This window comes from Accipiter gentilis, chromosome 10 (assembly GCF_929443795.1).
Source record: "Accipiter gentilis chromosome 10, bAccGen1.1, whole genome shotgun sequence".
Classification (NCBI taxonomy): domain Eukaryota; kingdom Metazoa; phylum Chordata; class Aves; order Accipitriformes; family Accipitridae; genus Astur; species Astur gentilis.
Window position 1 is genome coordinate 36,322,435 of NC_064889.1, and position 21,341 is coordinate 36,343,775.

The following is a 21,341-nucleotide window of genomic DNA, read 5'->3' on the forward strand; positions in this document are numbered from 1 at the left end:
CCAGGGATCTGACGCTGATTAAAGTTAGTGCCAAATGAAAATACACTAAGCAGGGTAGACAACTTTTTGCTGCCCTCTGCAGGGTAGCGTCGAGCATTGACATCTACAGCTGAAGCCTGGGAAGTGATAAAATAGGCTCACAAAATAATCCGTGCTTTTTCACAGGAATTTTTCTTCAACAGCAATCTGTACTCAATTTACATTTATTAATATTGCATTCAACAATTTTACTTTAGTTGATGAGTCAGTTATAGTCATGCTCAGTTTCATTCCTGTTTTCTCAGTTAGAGAAAGAAGCCACTATATATCCAAACCTGATAAACTGGGCATTGTAAATTCTCACATCTATTCCAGAGAGTCATGTGCATGTTGTAACTAACGCAGGACTCAAAGAGCTGCACTCTCTCTCTGATACACAGCAGTCCACAAAACAAAAAAACACGCCCAATGCCTTAAAGAGCATAGCTAGGGCTTTCTTACCGTGCAGGCAAAGAAGAATCCGTTAGACTGTGCTTTCTGCTCTACATGTTCTGGAGGCATGTCAAAGTAAGTTTTGATGGAAATACTAATGCCTAGATCACTCCATCATACAGCAATAAAAGAAGAGGCCCTCTTTCTTGCCACCTGAACACCAGGCTTCCACTTTTTACTTTGATCAGCTAGGTACTAAGACGTAACAAGGAACTGCAAGGTACCAGAAGAAAAGACTCTTCTAAGCTCTTGTCCTCTTCTGTTCTTTAGGGAAAGATGAAGCAAATATCACTGTTGTGCACTTCCTCCTTCGAAACTAATGCTTTAATTATTTCAGTCACTGTGTCATGCACTTCCTCCTTCCAAACTAATGCGTTAATTATTTCAGTCTCATATATTTGATAATTAAAAAAAAAAAGTCTTCCAATGGTAAATGTCAACTCCTCGCCTGAGAGTAGACAAACACAGGTACTGTGCTCCAGTATCAGTCAGTGTCAAAATACAAAGCCATCAAAAAGTTCTTGAGAGATAAGTTATTAATGAAACATGAGTATTAGTTGAAGATTATTGTTACTCAAGTGACGAGCCATTCAATCCACTTACATACTTCATTTAAGAATGCTTCCTTTAACTGCAAAGCAAAGGCAAGAAGGATATGGTTCTAGTTCCAGCTATTCTCTTAGAGACTTTATGGAGCTATTTTATGTTCCCATCTCCTCATTTGCCACAACACAAAAAACAACAACAAAACAAACATATCAGCAGTATCAGGAACCTTAATCTACTACTGTTCGGAGGACACAGAGATTACATACTGCAGGATACTATATAAGCATAGATATTTTCCTCATCATTACATGTCTGATGTTGCACGAGAATGTTTTAAAGACAACTGTGAGACTGAAGGATAATATGCCCATATACAAGAAGGTCTGATATGGAGAAATCTTTGTTGGGAGGCTGTCTTAAGCACCCAACATTCCTATTGGATGCAGCAGGCCCTACTCTATGTTCACATGTGTATTTCCAATATGTGTATCACGTGTATGTAATTCATTTATACTAAAATACATAAAACCAAAACAACTTGTTCTGTATTTGTCATGGCTAATTTGGTTAAACACCAGTATCAGATATAGAATCACAAACTGCAACACAGAAATACAACAGAGAAGCTGGAAGGAGGAAGAGTTTTTAAAGCTATCCAAACCAATTTGACAGCATCAAATGAAAAGGAAAGAAAACTGCAAGTTACATAGACACACAGGGATCAGCATGTCAAAACTGGCAAAGCTTGGCAAACAAGTTGAAGTTTAGAAATTAAATACTTCCTCTCAAGCAATCAGTAGCATCAACACAGATCTATATAATACAAACAAAAAGTCCAGAAATGCATTGACTCCTTACAGCTAGCACCTGCACTCTTGTTTCCAGAGGTCAAGTGTGGTCAATTTATAAACAGCTCAGAAGCAGTCTAAGCAAAACTTCAGAGGTGGTGTAGCATTTCTGGCCTTACGCAGAACTCTGCAAGCAAGCCAAAGGACTTGACATGACTCAATCGGTGAAGAACATAATCCAACTCGGAAGCCAAACTTAGTTCTGAGACCAGGGTCAACCTCATTCATCAGCATCATCAAACTGGCCAGCCTCAGTCATTCTAACTGGTGGCGTAAAAGCAAGGCAAGCTGCATGGTGACAGCCTGGGTTGTAAAATGAATCCTCTCGCCATGAGTATGAGGCCAAAAGATTATTTTCCTGAAAGCTTCCACAGTGGAGATCACCAGCATCTAAAGAAGATCAAAGAAAAGATTTAAACCATGGGAAATACTTAGAAAACTAGTGGCACAGTGTAGCAGATTATTTTGCAGGTCTACAGCGTCTTCCAGTTAACTATTTCAATTGAATCTGTCAGCAGTCATGAATTAGGCCTGCAAACAAAGCTGAATTTGGCAATGTCTTCATTTTAAGGAAGGTTCTTGCCACAGAGACAAAACAGTTTTCCAAAAAGCTCAATGATATATTTGGATTCAGAACATCTGACACCAGCTCGTAAAATGCATGCAGGTCTGCTACGTTTTCTCCACGCATAAAAAACTCATGAAGCCACTACTTTTATTTCCCCTCCCCCTTCCTGCTGTCTCCATAACCACATCCCAATTAGAAGCCCTCCAAACCCTTTAAGAACTGGGTCACTGGACAGAATGCTAGGGTGGGGTCCTGTAAAAGCTAGCTCTGAACAACATTTCCACTAGGCTAGAATTAAGCCTAATAAGCCTGTTATTTAACCAACCTAGCACAAAAGTAGGGCAAAGTCCTTTAACAGAAGCAAAAGATTTCTAGCCAACAGACACTGAAAGGACTGAGCAAATGAAAAGTCCAGAGCATGGGGCAGCGGAGGACCCAACACAGTATATCCATGTGTCAGCCTTCCAGTAGCACTGCCAAACAAACCATCAAAACAAGCTTTTTTTATAAGTTTTTAAAAAGTCATAAAATGAATGACCGAGCACATTTTTTATTTGCAGCAGTTAACAACTCAGACACTTGTACTCAGTATCCTTCACAAGCACCTTCCCAATTTTCTCCCCCATCCCACTGGATGGGGGGGGGGGGGGGGGGCGGGGAGTGAGTGAGCGGCTGCACGATGCTTAGTTGCTGGCTGGGGTTAAACCACGACAACCCCATAATTACAACTTCCTTAATTTGTGAGGATTTGAAGAGCATAGGCTACAGGTACGGATGAGTTAGTTAAAGAAAGGAAGGGAACTTGTGACAGTTCCAGTAAAAAAAAAAAAAAATATTCAAAACATTCCATAAATTTGAGTAGATGAGAGATGAAAAGGAAAACCCAGAATGGCAAAGAGGGAAATGGTCTTTTTCTCAGATTACCCAGTGTGAAAAACCACTACTGTATTTCCATTTTACAGTCAGAATGATTTTATAGGAAGGCTGCAAAAACTTTCCCACTTCCCTCTGTTATCAAACAATAGAACTGGAGTACAGCAGCCATTTATGGAATTAAAATAAACAGAGAATTGATATTTCCTAAGCAAAGAAAGGAGTGTTTGTATTAATTACCAAAGATACGCATTAATGAGAAAAAAATGGAAATGGTACTATTCTGTGACCACAAAGACACAGCAGGTTATCAGCCACTGCTCACTAAACTCCATCCACTTGTTCTGTCCTAACATACAGCTTAGCAAATGGAAGACTGAGACTCTCAGTTCAATGCACAAGTCACTGTAAAACAGTTTACAAATTGGAGGATTAATACAACTCTAAATATGTGGATGAAACTGCTCCTATCCATTGCCACTTATGTCCATGGGACTGATGACATGCACAACTAGTTAAGAGGACCAAGCTTCAAAAAAAACACCAAACAAAAAACCTACCACAAAAAAAGCCCCCAAAACAACAACAAACCCAAACAAAAAAAACACTACAGCAAAAGCAACAAAAAACCATACTCAGAGACTGACTACTTGTACTGCTCCCCTCCAAAGAACTCCATGCTGTAGAGGGACATTATGGCGTACAGTCTGGATGAATTTTCTTGGAGGAAAGGAAAAAACCCTTTTACACAAAAAAAGTTACACTCCTGCACTCCATGTACCTTTCTTTTCTGCTTCAGAATAACAAAGATACATTACTGAGACCTAGCTTCTCCAGAGAAACTTGATACACGCATACAATTCTTCTCCTTACCATTTCACTTCCTAAGAATTAAATTGCTCAAGCAAGAGTTCCATGTGAACTTCACAACGCTGCCTTTAAATCCTTTATTTGACAACAAAATTATGCATTACAAATCTATGAGGTCAATGACAAGAAAAAATATTGCTTCCCAAAATAGAACATAGAGTTATTTAAGCACATTTTCCTGCAAAGCACCTACCTCAAATCACATACTAACCAAAACTCAAATGAAACACAAATAAATTTGTACTCACCGTAAGGATTACATTCAGAGTCCTCCAATTCTTTATCCCAGTCCTCCACCTCGTACACAGAAACAGTTTGCTGCTCTGGAAAAGTTACAGTCTCAGGCATACTGCAGACTTCACCACCCAAGTCCTCCAGGTCAGGACATATATCAACACAGTCAACAGGAGAACCACTGACATCGTTTTCATTGTGAGAGGTGTCAGAGAATTCACTTTCTTCAGACTCACCATCAAGAACATTTGGAATATTCTTCCGCAAACATTCTAAAAACAACAGAAAGAGCCAACAGACATATTTAGGAATTAAAGAGGAACAATTAAATGGTTAGTATGCAATAATTCAGCCAGGTGTATGAATGCACTTCATGACTACTAATCTAATTATAATACATGCAATTCCTTACATAAGTAGTATCGCTACAGTGTTGTTTCAGGTTTCAGATGCTTGGGAACATTGGACATAGGCTTGCATCACAACACTAGCCCAAGTCAGGATTTTCCACAGACTCTTGTTGGAAAATAACTCTTTAAACTAGGGCATAGGACCCAGCAGTCTTGTTTCACCACATTCACCTGTTGGTATTTATAAAAAATAGGTATGTTGAAAAACCAACACTCTAGTTAAAAAAAAAAAAAGGAAAAGGATTTTTTTTTGTAGTATTGATTAATTACTCTTGCATCTAGGCATACACAAATATCCACATGGAAATAATTCAGTGCAGTAACTGAAGAGACATTGCCCATACATCACCAAAGAGTTTTAAGTCTATTTCCTCAAGCAGAGCGTAAGTTTCATTACTCACTGTCTGCTTTGTTTTGCTCTAATATTTTAGGCTTACCTTTCCTGGGTTTCCAGGTCATAGTTTCTCTCTTATTAGGAAGCTGTTCCTCCTCAAAGCTTGTGGACTCAATGGCAGCAGCCATCACCTACAAGACAGTTTCAAAGAACCCAGTAGCACCTTTCATTGATTTCTCCAATGAGGCTCACACAACTTCTACTGCAGTTGAGTGTTTCTGAGCCCTTGAGCCTGACCGGTTTGTTTGTTCCCTTGATGAATCAGAGGTTTTAAACCAGACAGGCTTTCACTTCAGCAAGCAAATGTGCTGAGGGATGGCTCATCCTGCTGCTGCCATCAGTCAGCCCAGGTGGCAGCCAACACAGAACAGCCTGTCTCCTCACTCACAGCTATAATCCTGCTGCCACCCTGTGTTTTGGGAACAGATCCCAAAACTGACTCAAAATGCACCTGTTTGGGAAGAGCAGCAGTCTCTGAAAGCTGCAGAGGTAACGAAGATACAAGGCGTGGAACGAGCACAAGCACCAAAGGCTACGATCCAGCTACCCTGGGGGAGCCGATGTGCCAAGGAGACAGAGGGCCAGACCCTGAGGAGCTGGAGAAAGATGGCAGCTGGGCCGCTGAGGTGCAGAGGGCAACAACCTCAACTGGCTTGATGGTCCCCAAAGGGAGAAGAAAGGAAAGGCGGGTTCTCTCTGCTACTTCCACGACAACAAAGGTACATCTCGCTGAAGGACAGCCCCGGCCCAGGGCGGTGGGTGCGGGAAGCCGGGCTCCCAAGTCCTCACAGAGCCCGACCCCGGCACGCCTGAGGCCGGGCCTGCTGCCGGGAGGGGCCTGGCAGGGCTCGCCGCCGGCGAACGAGGGCAGAGCGCCTCATACTTCGGGCAAACCCGCAGCGGCGGGCCCCTCACGCCTCCGCCGCCCGCCAGGGCCGTGCGGGGGAAGCGAGCCTGCCCGACCCCCGCTTCCCGCCCCGCAGGAGCCCACCACACCTGCCGAGGCGGCGGTGCCCCCGACCGCGCCGTGCCTCTACCGGCCGGCGTTGAGGGAGGGTCCGGGGGAGGCGCCGCCGTGAAGAGACGTCCGTCTGTCCGTCCCCGCCCGCCTTCCCGCCCTGCCGGAGACCGCTCGTCTCCGCAGCGCCGGCAGCAGCAGCGCCTGCGCCCGAGGCAGCCAGCGGCCACGGGCACCGTCAGGCGGGCGGTCTCCGAGGAAGGGCGGCCGCGGCCGAACCCGGTGAAAGTAATGGCTGTGCCCGGCAGCGGCTGACCGAGCAGCTCGGTGCCACACCGGCCGTGAAAGAGGCTGGGAACGAGGGGCCGCGGGGCGAGCGGCGGCTTCCCGCGCTTCCACATCCCTCCCCGCCCGCAGAGACCACCGCTACCTCTACTTTGTGAACGCATAATGCGTGGTTTGTTTCGTTGCTACCGGGAATTGGGCCCAGTGAGAGAGGGAAGCAGTCTTTGAGGGCAGAAACAAGCCATTAGAGCAACTGGAGAAAAAAGGCAGAGAAATACAGATGTAAGAGCTGTAAGAAAACACCTTTACGGTCATAAAGTTGTAAATAAAGTATCAATACCTCTTCAGGCTCTGTGGCTTTTTAATCTTGGCAAAAGATAACCATCTCCTTCAGGCCTCGTGCTTGCAGCGTGCTCAGAGAAAGCATTAAGAGATGGGAAACACCTGTACTGAACGGATCTGGTAAGTGCTCCACAAACAGGTGTCGGCTAAATGTGCTTTTAGTAAATGGGTTTTATCACTCAAAGGTGCTGCAGGTAGTGAAGTGATTGGCAAAGTTCTGCAAGGAAGCCGAACAAGTGAAGAAAAAGGGCCTGCTTTCAGAAACGGTGGAGTTATCAGCTTTGCTGGACTTAAAAAAAAACACAATACAAACCAAAACCACAAACAAAAATCCCCCAAACCCAAACTTTGCACTTAAAAGCTTTTTTGTTGTGCAACCAAAGAAGCAAGAGCGATTCAGGGGAGGGACTAACATAATGACAAAGCAGAATGTGCTTCAGCTGCCACAGAAGGAGCAATCTTAACTGGTTGTTGCTCCAAACCCTGTTTCCAGCTAGTCAAAAGTTACTGGAATTTGTTGCTTGGGAGGAGCTGCAGTTTCTACTTGTGTGAAAAATGTTAAAGAAGTATTGCTCTGTATTACATCGCCATTCAGTAACTGGGAAATTAGATAAAGGAACTATTGCTACACATTCATGTACTTTCCCTAGGTATCCTCTATTGGTCTGAGGATAGCATTCATGCTGATTTAATAGGTTTGACAAAGGAAAATGCAGCTCTGCCAACAGCCAAGGACAGCACTGTCTCAAAAAACTGTTACCCGTTTTTCAGGCACTGTCGACAAAAAGTTGAAGTGTAGATCACTGTCCCATCAGTGACATTTGTAACGGATTTCACCTCCCCTCTATATTTCATAGTCACTCTCAGAATTACAGCTTAGGATGCAAACACTGATGCAAGGTGGTTGCAGAGGTTGTTTTTGAAAACAGGATTACAGATGACTTCAAGGCTACAAAACAATAAATACCATAATTTTACAGATTGTTTCACTAGTGTTCCACTTTTCATTATTCAACTTAGTAAGATATGAAGATCTCCCACGTGTAGTTTCCATGTTTTGGGGTTTTTTTTTTGCATTTATGTGCTGTAATGCGAGCTTCCCAGAGTGTAAAAGCTGATGATGCATTATGACTATTCCATCTGAATGCTTAGGCAGAAGGAAGAGTTTGCTCTCAGAAGTCTCAATGAAGAACACCCTCAGATGTCTTTGCTTTCTCCTCTAACTGTGCACTTGAACTTGCCACCAGCAGAAGAAACACTAGAAACAACTGTCATGGGGCAGATGAATATTTTTTTTTTTTCACATATGCAAGAATGTAAAGAAGGTACACTTTAATAGGATCCAGGAACATAATTCAAATAACAAATTCAAACAACAAATTCAAATAACAAAGAAGTTAAAAAAAAATTATGCAGTCATGTTTTAACTATTTAACTATAGTTTTTCATAAATGTCCAGTTTGCAATAACGTGTATTTTGAAACAAAGTCTTCCACCAGGTCTCCCTGCAACATCTTCATAGCTCGCCAGTGAATGCTCCCACAGTTTTCTGGTTTACCTTGGGGATGATTTAGCTCCTCTTTGATATAATCCAGCCAGAGATCTTTAAAAGAAAAATAGAAGTTCTGGTTAGATTTTCATTGGATATTACCTAACATACATACCAAACCTCATCTAGAAACTCTCTTTTTTAAGTGTCCTTGATGTTAACACAATGAGATTTACTTTGTGAAACTACAAATCCCTGCCCCTTGAGTACCAAAACCCTGGCTTCTATTCCCAGCTGGAACAGTGATGTCTGAAGAAATAATGCAGCAGTAATTGAGCTGTTTACTTTCTTAAAAGGAACACCGCAGAAATCTTGATTATAAAAACATAGCTCCATTGTCCTGGTTTTGGCTGGTATAGAGTTAATTTTCTTTCTAGTAGCTGGTACAGTGTTGTTTTGGGTTCACTATGAGAGTAACATTGATAACACACTGATGTTTTCAGTTGTTGCTAAGTAATGTTTATACTAAGTGAAGGATTTTTCAGCTTCTCATGCCCAGCCAGCAAGAAGGCTGGAGGGGCACCAGAAGTTGGGAGGGGACACAGCCAGGACAGCTGACCCCAACTGGCCACAGGGATATTCCATACCATGTGATGTCAAGCCCAGTATATAAACTGGGGGGAGTTGGCCTGGGGGGTGGATCACTGCTCAGGAACTAACTGGGCATCGGTTGGCAAGTGGTGGGTAATTGCATTGTGCATCACTTGTTTTTGTTCCCTTCTGTCCTATTAAACTGTTCTTATCTCAACCCACAAGTTTTACTTTTTTTTCCCCAATTCTCTCCCACTGGGTGAGGGGGAAATGAGCAAGCGGCTGCATGGTGCTTAGTTGCTTGCTGGGGTTAAATCACAACATCCATACTGTTCACAAATCCAAATTAAAGGTGATACACATCTCTTATGCCAGCCAGTGTCAAAATCTTATTTGCTAGTAGTTCTGCTGAAGCCATCCCACTGCGAACAACGACCCTGGACTGAAAGTGAAGGGTTGCTGCAGAGTGTCATGCACTTAATGGCACAGAAGAAATAAGCTCCACTCTGCACGACAGCAATCACAAGGGAAGAACAAACAGCTACCTTTTGAAATGGATGGAAATAAAAGAGGCAGCACTGAATGAATGAATAAATAAATAAAATCCCTTTACCAGAATCTGTTGAACCAAACTCTCTCAAGGCACGTTCATAGTATTCTCTCAGATGAAGCATTTTGCAGGATTCCTAACAAAGGAAGGTATTAAAAGGCCATTTATTTTCTACAGAAGTGAATCTGCAGCTTGATTAGATTCTTACAAAGAACAAGAGTCATGGTAATTACACACGCACACTGCCAAAGATTAGTTACCATGGAACTTGGTTTTGTATTACATACTATGAATCAACTTTAGAAGACAGATATGAACTGATCACAAACTAATGACACTACTCGTAAGCCCTGTTTCCTATTTAAATCCAAAGTTAGATTTTTACAAATACAAGGCACTAATTGGATATTCAACAACTTACTTGCTCCTTTTCTATTTGGATCATCTTCCTGAAGAAATCAAGTGAAAATGGACGATTTTCACACAGGCTGAAGTAAAAACATAAGTAACTTTAGACTTCAAGACTTTTAACATATGCCCTAGAACAATCAGGTTTGAAGGTTTTATTTGTCACCTGGTAAAGACTCTTTTAACTTTCTTATAACCACCATTTCTGTACGTCCAGTCAAGATACATTTCTTTCATAGTCACAGATTCAGCAGGAGTTGTGGCATGTAAGGATTTCTGCAAGTTTAAAGGAGAGGGAAAAAACAAAAAACAAAGCAAAATAACCACATAAGCTACAATTAAAAGGTAACAAGGGAGAAGAAACCAAAATAGTACCTTCTCCCTAATTAGGCATCTGACATAAAGCAGATCTCTTAAGTGAGACAAAGTACTGGACAAAAGCATCCCAAAAGATGCCTGAAAAACACCATTAGGTAACAAATCCAATATTTTTCAAATTAAAATATTAGTTGTAACCTAAAATACATGTCTCCTCCAATATTCCATACAGCTGGCAATTGGCATTTCCCCAACATCCTTCATGCAGAGGGTTTCACAATGCTCTGCAAACAACTGAATTTAAGCTTCCACCTGAAATACGTGTTTTATGTTGTAAATGGTGGGAGGGAACAATCTAACCTGCCAGGCAAAGAGGAAATGTTTTGCCCCAAGGTATTTAGGGAATTTACAGTGAGATTAGAGCCCCAGTTTTGCTCTTGAGTTTTCTGTAGCAAGGTTGATGTTTTCACACAGATTGGAAAATTCTCTTTTCCATGTTCAGATAGACTTCTGAAAATACAGCAAAAATTCTAGACCACGAAGTAAAAGAAAAGTAAATGTCCATCAACGGTTGTGCTTACAAAGATCAAGATGTCTTAGAAGCATGGGGATGACATTTCTATTTATGAGCCTATGTGTAACTGATTTTTTATAACATACACAATTTTACAACATTTGTTACACATTCCATCCACACATGTCATTCCCGTTTATTTACACACTGTCATCAAAAGTAGATTTCTATTAGCTAAGCACCTGGTAAAGAGCTTCTGTGTCTTCTTTGCTATTTGTGCCTTCACTCCATTCCACCCAGAGGGTCCATAATGGCAAAGTGCCCTACAATGTAAGCAGGTAAATCAAATGATTGAAATGCAGTGACCCCCATTTACAGAAACAGCAACACATCCAACCAGGTTCTGTATTACAGCTGCCTTAAAAAACATCCTTTAGACATAGCTCTTAGAAAGACAACTTTGGACTGCACACTGAAATCACTTCTTGCTCCCTTTCTCATTACAGGACAAATACTACTTAGCTGGACAGTGCAAGACATGTTGCCATGGAGGAGAGACAAGTTCTTCTGCATCACCAAACACTGCAGTACAAAGGTAACTTCCAAGAACAACAAGCAGGAAACAAACAAATCACCTTGTTTCCTCTCCTCACTCCTTGTGCCCAGGGCTTGAAATGCAACAGTAAGAGAGCACAAAGCTAATTCAAGGTTTGAAATACCACACATGCAAACAATATATCAGGACAGTGAAGAAAAAGAAACACATTTTTCAAGTAAGGCACAAAGAATACCAGCTGACTGCTGGAAGAGTATGCAAAATTACACCTGTGAGCATTCAAACTTTAAAACTGTGAATATGAAATTCCTTCCCTAATGCTCCTGAATGTAATGTGCATGTGAAATGTCATGTTCTTATTTTTGACCTCAAAAATGGTCCAGGACTTTGAATGCCTTGTAAAGTAAAAAAAAAAAAAAAAAAAAAAAAAAAAAAAAAAGAGAGAGAGAGAGAGAAAAACACTCAAATAAACTTTAGAGGTTTCCGACCCAAGACTAATGCATGCAATTCCATAAAACCAGCACAGACCTTAGATTTCATGTGCTTAATGGCTTCTTCAAAACAGTGGGTCACATTGTCACTCTTCAGTTGGATCAGCACCTGCAGCCTCATCTGCCACGTTTCCACTGACATGCTGAAGCGCCTAGTTGCAGCTTCTGCCACCTCCGTAGCCTTCTCAAAGAGGTTGAACTCCAGTAATAGTTGAAGCTAAAACCCAGCAGATACAGCTAATCACCACAAGAAATGTGTAGTACCTTGTTAAAAAGCAACACCTTGATCAAAATATTGCCCACCTTTCTATCTACTCAAAATGGTAAAGATAGGCACACAAGCAATGCAGGACAGTCTCACAATCTATCTTTCTGTGTCAACGCTTACCCACTGCTTATAGAGAGCTTCTGGCAGCAAACTGCATTCATGGGCTTTGTTGAACACACCCAACATCCTCTCCAGCCTCTAGAACCAACGGAGAAGAAAAAGTACAGGAAGTGAGCATTATTCCTGCATATACCAGATCCCAGCATTACAAGAAGCCCAGTGGATTAGTGTATCAAACATGTCACTGAAATTCAGTAACAGTTACATATCTAACGCTTTAGGTACCTGCATACAATCCACAGTAAAGGGAAAATCTGAGCATTTGAATTACACTTCTTCCTTAAGGAGCAAAATAACAACATAGCAATGTTCTTTTACTGTATTAAAAGGGAACCAAACTGCACAGGATGATTATTTAATTCACTGAGCCACACCCAAGCATAGATGCATAAATTAAGGTGCCCATGTGCCAGCACCAAATTTTACTCAGACTTATTTGCAAGAGTCATTTTAACTCATTCTTTTCTTTGAACAAGCACAGGTTTGTAGGACTGTCAGTGAAGACTAGCAAGTTCGCACTCTTAACTTCCATCCAAAGAGGTCACTGTACTTTACTGACAAGACTGTTTTATGCCCAAGTTATTCATGTTCAGGCAGGCCACATGTGAGCCTGACAGTAAAAGCAATCCCCTCAGATGGAGACTAAACAATTTTTAACGATGGCTGCTGGTAAGTATTTCTGATAAAATGTCAAAATATATTTTGTCCTTGTCTGACAGATTACAGAAGTCAGTAAAAATAGGGATGATTTGTTACTATGACTTCCTAATAAGCTTTTTACCTTTTGCTTTAATTCTTCACTGTTGGTTTTCCTGTTATATCTCTCCAAGCAAAAAGTGATGTAGCATTTCCACATGTCCCCTGTAGAATCAAAGGCATAATATCACACTTTATATAATCACAAGAGTAAGCACAAGCATTTGTCTTTGAGGAATATAGAGAATCCAAGAACTATGTATTAATGCCAACTTTGTTTTAAAATGTTGTATTATAAAAGAGGCCCTACATTTATAATACTAACATTTAAAAACAGTTTCTCAGTGTAAGCTGCAACCAGTAACTCTTTCTAAAGAGCATTAAGTTTAGTTCAGTTGAGGCTTCAGCACATGCTGTCACAATTGATGTTCAGTGCACCCTTTGCCTGTAGTTTTCACTAGGCCTGCAAGAGTGAGGTCACTCACAGGCAGTCAAGAAAATCCTTGTCTTGCAAGCCTATATAAGCAGCAAATTTGAGTCCACTCCACAGATAGTCCCCTTGAGAGCCTTCTTTGAGAACAAGGACAATGCCAGATGTTGAAGTTGGATATCCACTGCACCGGCAATTCAAAAACATTGCTTACTCACAGCTAACCAGCAATATACTTGAGTTCTACAGGTTTCCTTTGTTTAGGAAATTTTCTCTATTTACAACTTCCAAACCTCTATTCATCTGTGGGCTTCTACTCTCCTCATTGGTTAAGTCACATTACTAAAGGCAAACAAGCAACAAAAAGCACTTTCAGTTAAGCAGCTCCTTCGAGAGCATAAATGCATTGGAAAATAACCCAAGTAACACATAAAATAGATCTCAAAAAGGTAGCATCTAAAAACTGCTTGCCTTCTCTTAGGTATGGTAGAGCTTGCCAACACCTACTTCAAAACTTTCACAGTATACAGTATGCTGAACTACCAGGAAAAAACATTAAAATGCAGGCAGAACTTTTCACCTGTTGGCACTGCTCTCACAGCCTCTTCAAAGACTGCACAGCACCGTTCCTCTCTCTGGGTCATTTCAGATACTTTCATCTGTTTTGTGGTGTGTTCTGTGGACTGCAGGGACCCCAGGTCCAGCTCACGACGGGCCATGTAGTCCCATGTAAGAGGATCATCAGCATACTTGGTCTGCAAACTAAGCACACCATGTCTGTAATACCCCTCAACTGCCATTCTTCTTTCGCAAGTATGTTTAGAAGTGTTGTTATACTGGTATGGAGACATACTTAATTTCTAAGTAATCAAATGCCAGAGAAAAAACATTTTACCTTTCCACAAGAGAAAGACAGAACAGTAGTCAGTCTATTTTGAGGTGGGTTTTTTAGTATGGATATTCTCCAATAATAGCATGAACTAGACAGGCAGCATGTGAGAAAGATCTTTTGAGAAAGGAACAACTGGGGAAACTAAAGATGCAAAAGAACCACAAAGTACACAAGGAAAATCAACAGTTCCTGCAGTAAGTTTACAGAAACATAGTAATTATTCAGTGACAACTCTATTTTATCTACTTTTTTCTTAGCAGCTTCTCAAAGCCTTTTCTGAAGTTAGATACAAATATACTTTTCTAAAAAGCATACTTGCCTCACATTTTGTTTTTCTTAAAGCATTTCCCATAGGCCTTAACATTCTATTTGCCTAGAGGAATAGCCTTTAGTTGTTAACCTGTCAACCCACTATAAATTAGAGAAGTTATGAAAATGTGTTTATTAAAAAAAAAAAACCAAAGCAAACCCAACAACAACAACAAAAAAAAACAATAAAAAAAAAACCCAGAACAAAACCACACCTCACCTTTCAAGAATTTCTTTTTGCAAATCCTGGGTAAAATCAAAGAGCTTTGCAATAGAAAGCACAGCCAGATGGAATTCAACACCTACATTTCAAGAGAAATAAAAGCCATCAAGTGGAGTATTACAACCATTGCACACTTAGCATTTCTATACCTTTGCAAGCTTTTGTCAAGACACAGATAACATTGAAGTTTCTAGATAGATACCCTTTTCTATAAATTTCAGTGTTTCACCTGTATGATAATCTATCTGTATTACCTACTACAGAGCTGAGTTAAAGGCGACAACTTTCCTACTGAGTACAAGAAACATTCAATCACCTTTAATTTTCTGAGCAGCATCCCTGTAGATTATGCGAGCCATTTCCCCATTGAGAATCTCTTCAGAATAATTGAATTCCCCCTGCAATATCAAGCATAACATCGTTGAAAAAATCGTTCTTTTCTCAGCTACCATTTTTGCTAACATAGAATAAAAATCAGAAGAAATTGTTTTTTTCTTCATCTAAAGCTATCTAATTTGCACAAGTCAACTATAAAGAAGAGATAATAAGTTTAACTATTCCTTTACAGAAATTACTATTAGCTTTCAAACTGAGGGATGTAACAAAAGACTTTACAAATGTATAGAAAAGTCAACATATGAAGTATTTGAGCTGAACATCAGCCAACACTTGAAAAGCTTAATGCAGGAACAGAACGTCAACAAAAACTTTCTCTAAGCTCTTCTCAAACAAACAATTAATACAGATCTCTTGAAACTATGCATTCAAATGTGTGATTTGCAAGCAGACAATATCTCTCAAGTAAGTTTAGCTGACCTACCAAGTCCATCTTTGCTTGTTCAAATTCTTTCTTTTCCTTCCTCTGTTTTTCAGCATGCATCAGCTCCATTCTAAAATACTGCAGGAAAGAATAAAATCAAATTATTGTGGGGGCGGGGATAAATCATAAAACATCTAAGACCACAAATGCGCTAAACAAGCTATCTGAGGAGCTACAAATCAGAACTTTGCCAACACCCCACATATGTCCAAGAGCCTTGGTTTTTAAAGGTTTGTGCATATAGCTATCTGCCCTACATATTCACTCAGAGATTTCCCACATGTAGAAACTACGACTTTCTAGTCATTCTTTAAACCTTAACTTGCCTTCAAAGAAAACCATGTTCCCTAGCAAAGGCTAGGGATGCCAGATCTAATCCACAGAACTATGTCCTAGCTGAGCTTACAGTGCTTTAAAAGGGAATTCTGACACATTTATCTATAAAACAGTTTAAAATCCTCACTCTGCATAGATAAATACAGGATTTGCTAAACAATTGATAAATGCTACCAGTAAATAGTACTTTCTTCTTTTTTAGATCTTTTTGACAACATTTCCCCACTGATGGAGAAACAAGTTTTTTCCAGTTTTCTCAGACTGATCTGAGAAATATGCTGGACTGATTTGCCCTGACTGATCAAGTAATTGGTCATAGAAGAAAACCAGGAACTCACTTCTTGATAAAGTTTTGGGCACTCTGGATGGAAGCGCAAAGCACGAAGGAACAAGTGCCTAGCACTTTCTGACGAGAGCTGTGTCTCCATTTCCCATTTTGCTGCCATAATCCACAGTGCTGCAACAGATGATACAAATAAATTCATTTTAAGTCAAAGCAAGTAGCTGGTCATGAGAACCCCTTTTGAAGCTACTCTCCAGGATGCACAGGTTGCTTTTGTTCAATGTACCCACCCCAACATCACCATGAGCTCAGCAATGGAATAAGACTAATTATCTCCCATGCAAAACCAAGTTCAAAGGACTAAAAGCTAAGCAGATCCAGGAAGTTTAATCTGGTATAGCTACAGATCCAATGACGCAGAATGTCTTCAAAAGCCAAAAAGCAGCCATGAGTATTCAAAATTTCCCACCTCTGAAACATTTACCTAGCCCCCAGTCTACCTGGGAAATGGTCATTCAGACCATGGGGACACCAACTTCATATCACCTTTTGATTGCTCAGTACAATCCCTGTCAGAGCCCTTCTCTCTGAAGTAGCAACAAGACAAAGAAAAGCGAGTAGGAACTTTTACCCCAGTCACTTGAACTGAGATCTATAAGAACTTAAACTAACACTATACAATCTATACCAAGTCATTTATGCAGCACTCGCCATTGTTTTATTTACCTGGTTTATTTGGATGAATGGCCAACATGGAAGAAAACACCTTACTAAGCTGATGTTTTGCATTCTGTAAAAGAAGAAGGTTTGGTTTATCCCCTCTAGCACCAAACTGAACCACCAGCACCAAAGTTTCATTATGAAAGGTTACAAGTTGTAATGCAATTGTACTGGAAAAGACACTTTTCTGCTACTTCATCTTCAATTGGAAGTTTCTCGTATTTGTTCAATATTGGCCACTTTCAAATGTTACCAGACTAGATTAGCATAGTTAAATAAAACCTAGCTAACACTAATGTTGCCTGTATCACAAAACTGACCGCTTTTGAGGTAAAGGCTGCATTTTTCCTTGGCCACTTGCATTACTACTACAAGGTCACTTTCTTCAGTACAGGAAGGACAATGACTAATAATAATAATCATGTTGTATTGGGTTTGCGTGGCAACATTTTGGTAACAGGTGGGTTACAGGGGCGGCTTCTGGGAGAAGCTCCAAGATGGACCCACCGGTGGCCAAGGCTGAGCCCATCAGCGACAGTGGTAGCGCTTCTGTGATAACATATTTAAGAAGGGAAAAAAAGTTGCTGCAGCACAGAAACTGCAGCCAGAGGAGTGAGAACATTTAAGAGAAACAACCCTGCAAACCCTAAGGTCTGTGAAGGAGGAAGGGGATGAGGTGCTCCAGGCACTGGAGCAGACTCCCCTGCAGCCCATGGAGGTCCATGGCGGAGCAGATATCCACCTGCAGCCCGGAGAGGACCCCATACCAGAGCAGGTGTATGCCCAAAGGAGGCTGTGACCCCATGGGAAGCCCACGCTGGAGCAGGTTTGCTGGCAGGACTTGTGACCCCACGGGGGACCCAAGCTGGAGCAGTGTGACCCTGAAGGACTGGACGCCGTGGAAGGGGCCCATGCTGGAGCTGTTCGTGAAGAACTGCAGACCGTGGGAAAGACCCACGTTGAAGTTCGTGGAGGACTGTCTCCCCTGGGAGGGACCCCAAACTGGAGCAGGGGAAGAGTGTGAGGAGTCCTGCCCCTGAAGAGGATGGAGTGGCAGAGACAACGTGTGATAAACTGATCATAACCCCCATTCCTGGGCCCCCTGCGCCGCTGGGGGGAGGAGGGAGAGAAAATTGGGAGTGAAACTGTGCCCGGGAAGAAGGGGGGGATAGGGGGAAGGTGTTTTAAGATTTGGTTTTATTTCTCATTGCCCTGCTCTGGTTTGACTGGCAATTAATTAAGTTAATTAACTGAGTCTTCCCTAAACTGAGTCTGTTTTGCCCATAACGGTAATTGGTTGAGTGATCTCTCCCTGTCCTTATCTTGACCTCCGAGCCTTTTGATATATTTTCTCTCCCCTGTCCAGTTGAGGAGGGGGAGTGATAGAGCGGCTTTGGTGGCCACCTGGCGTCCAGCCAGGGTCAGCATACCACAAATGTGAAGACTTGCACAGGTAAGTTTACAAAGTAGAGAATTGCCAGAATTATACTTTTCAGCATAGCCACTGTAAGAAATGTTTGGAACGAAATCACAATTCACAGACAGGTGATCCACTCATTCCAGAGAAAGTATAACCAATATTATGATTCTCCAAAACCAGATGGTACTCTAGATTCAATGCAAGCAGCTGCACCTTTGCCACCTGCAAGCATCAAATTTCACGATAATTCATTCTGAGTCAAATTCTACACTTACATACATCAGTGAAAAGCCCAGGCAGCTCCAATACTACTATTAAAATAATTTCATTATTACAGCATGTGGCAGTACCCCGTCTTGTAATTCGAGTACCAGATACCCGATTAAACACCAATCCAGCATCTCAAATAAGATTAGCATTTTGAAAACTCACCCACTGTTTGCAAAATGCAACATGTGAAAGCCAAAGTTGGACATCTTCCTGTTGGAAATGCAAGTGGGAGAGGATCAACCTTATGATAAGGCAAGCATAAAACCACTTGCACATTGACAAGCAGACAATACGCCCTTGGTACGATGACTTGGTATGCACAGAGAAGGAATTTTGAATCTCAATTTCCCTTTCTGCCCCTGACCCGATCTCCAAATTTCTGCAAAACATCCAAAGAAAACCAACCCTCCCATCTCAAGATACACCCTCGCAGCTTCTTCAATCAAATCTATGTTACACTGAACTCAATAGAGAGCTCACTGTAATGGTTTCTGAGGCACCTTATTTAGGTTTTACCATTAGATTTATCAAGGCAATCTTTTCCTAAAGCAGCTAAAAGTTCTTTTCATTCTGTTTCTAGTCCTTGCAGATAGACCAAACTCACATTGCAATACATGGCTCTAGACAGTTGAGGACTAATAACTCAGAAAGGACAAAATATTGTTTGTGTAAAAAAACATCTATCTGGTATGAATGACCTACTTCTAGGCTACTGCTAACTGTAAGACCATATGTCCACTTAGTTTTTCTACTACATTCTTCTGTATTATTGCAAATATCTGGTGGCAATGATATCTAGATAATTTTACATACCAAAAGGGCATTTTTTCAATCTATCAGTACAAATAAACAAACCTACTTTCCATTTCCCTATAGCCCGGTTGAAAAGGCTATGGACTCTATGCAGAATAGAGTTCTCAATTTCATCCTTCTTAAACGAATATCCAATGCGCTAGGAGGAAAAAAAAAAAAAGTATTAATTTTATTGCAATAGAAAATTTGGCATGAAGTATTTTGCACTCTAAATAACTGACAAACTTACTGCTCTTCTTTTCTTTATCAGTTCCAGCAGATTAATTTCATACTAGAATGGGGAGAAAAAAAACATTTCAAAGCAAATGAGGAGACACTTAACAATAAGGCAAAAAAAAAATACAGATCAAGTTTTTTACAGCTAATCAAGCGGACAATAAAAATTACATCCAGGAAAACGCAAACAACAGTTTTTTGGCCAGCTCACTGCATTTCTAAGGCTGATCGAAATTCAGCTTGAATATTTGTATTGCACATTTGTATTGCATTGGTATTTCAGACTTGAGTTGTTAGGACCCCATATGCCTAGAATCGTAACGCACAAGCTAAACTTCTAACACCACAAAAAATGTATTACACTTAACTACAATTCGCACAGCACATCAGGGAGCTGGGGCATCTGCACCCCTGGAGAGACAAGAAACTATAGGAAACAGTCACGAAGATGAAGCCTCTCTCATCCCAGACCGAGCACCAACTAACTCCTGGCTATGCTTCATGCTCTGCTGTCTTAATAACGAGTGCGTGCCGATAAACCACTTACAAGTGAGCACCAGGGACCAGCTGAGGAGAGGCCTCAAGAGGCAGCCTGTCTTCCACGCGGGTCACGACAAAATCGCGTAACCACGCTCTGCTAATCAATAAAGCCTACCTGAATATAATTAATAAAATCCTCCTTCCGAAGGGTTCTCCGCTGTATTTTGTACTCCAGAGCCGACGCCTTCCTCAGCACGGCCCTGCGGGGAGGGGAAATCAGCCAGCGGAGCAAAACTGGCCGCGCCGCCCGCGTTCGCGGTCCCTCGCCGGGCACCACGTCCCGCCGCCGCCGCGGCCCTCCGCCCGCCTCACCTGATCTCCTTTCGCGTGAACAGCCCGACCCGCTCGAGCTGCTCCAGCTCCGGGACGCGGTCCTCCAGCCGCTGCTCGATGCGCTCCGCCATGGCGGCGGCGGCCCAGGGGTCTCCCGGGGGGGGGGGGGGGGCGGCTCAGACCGTTCCTGCTGCTCCGTCGGCCTTCCGGCGCGGCGCCGCGCCGCTCTGCCGCCCCCTGCCGGCCGTACCGCGTACCTGGGCGGTAACCGCCAAAACCGCGGCAAGGCGGCCCCGGGAGGCGGTGAGACGAAGTACGAGGGCCCCGGTGACTGCTCAAAGCGGGAACCGGGTCCGAATAGAATGGCTGTGGGGAGGGAAGAGTCCTGCGGGTGAGGGCGTCTGGAGGGCAGGGAAGAGCGACGAGCTTTAACGTTTCAAGAACCGCAAAAACGCCGGGCGCTCCTAGGCGGCATCTTCTGCACCCAAAGACAATGCGTGGCCCCCAGCCAGGCCTGGGTGACGGTGCGTCGGCCCAGAACCGCTGCAAGCACATGGCCTGCTGGTGGGATTCCTCCCGGGATAAAGGGCTCCTCCCCTCTCACACGGCACCCTTCTTCTGAGAAAATGAACAACAAAACCAGGTGATGCTAAATTTCTGTTTCTTAAATGAGGGAAGTCCCAGGAAATCAGAAGAACGGAGATGGGAGATCATTTTTTTGAGAGAGTCGCTTTAAATACGATGTCCACAGCGGTATCCTCTGCTTACGCTTTGAGTTGTCACTGCCATCACTCAGCCCGTAAGAGACGGAACCACACCTTCAAACCCGCTCACGCAGTTGTGATGATTACTCCCTCCCGGAGGAAAAGGCAGGAGCTGGTTCTCTGAAAAAGCACAGGGGGAAGAGGCAGTGGACTAAGGGCAAGAGGACTTCTGGCATGGCATTTTTCATATATAAGAGCCCAAAAAAGATGTGGGTGATCTTGCCCTGTT

At 42.2% G+C, this 21,341-nt stretch overlaps 2 protein-coding genes across 2 annotated transcripts; both read right to left on the reverse strand.

Moving 5' to 3' along the window:
• Positions 1–899: 899 nt before the first annotated feature.
• Positions 900–6,576, reverse strand: COPRS (coordinator of PRMT5 and differentiation stimulator). Its single transcript, XM_049812627.1, has 4 exons — positions 6,214–6,576; positions 5,261–5,348; positions 4,428–4,685; positions 900–2,258 (listed from the first exon to the last, which is right to left on the reverse strand). Exons 1-4 carry the CDS (start codon positions 6,574–6,576, stop codon positions 2,089–2,091), a joined length of 879 nt encoding a protein of 292 aa, XP_049668584.1. The 3' UTR covers positions 900–2,088.
• Positions 6,577–8,196: 1,620 nt separating this feature from the next.
• Positions 8,197–20,530, reverse strand: UTP6 (UTP6 small subunit processome component). The gene is made up of 19 exons (XM_049811790.1): positions 20,388–20,530; positions 20,191–20,275; positions 19,549–19,590; positions 19,366–19,458; positions 18,669–18,716; positions 16,823–16,886; positions 16,152–16,270; positions 15,478–15,555; positions 14,974–15,055; positions 14,655–14,736; positions 13,814–13,995; positions 12,889–12,968; positions 12,108–12,185; positions 11,757–11,936; positions 10,915–10,995; positions 10,007–10,116; positions 9,854–9,920; positions 9,496–9,568; positions 8,197–8,405 (listed from the first exon to the last, which is right to left on the reverse strand). Exons 1-19 carry the CDS (start codon positions 20,477–20,479, stop codon positions 8,248–8,250), a joined length of 1,794 nt encoding a protein of 597 aa, XP_049667747.1. The 5' UTR covers positions 20,480–20,530; the 3' UTR covers positions 8,197–8,247.
• Between the last annotated feature and the right edge of the window lie 811 nt (positions 20,531–21,341).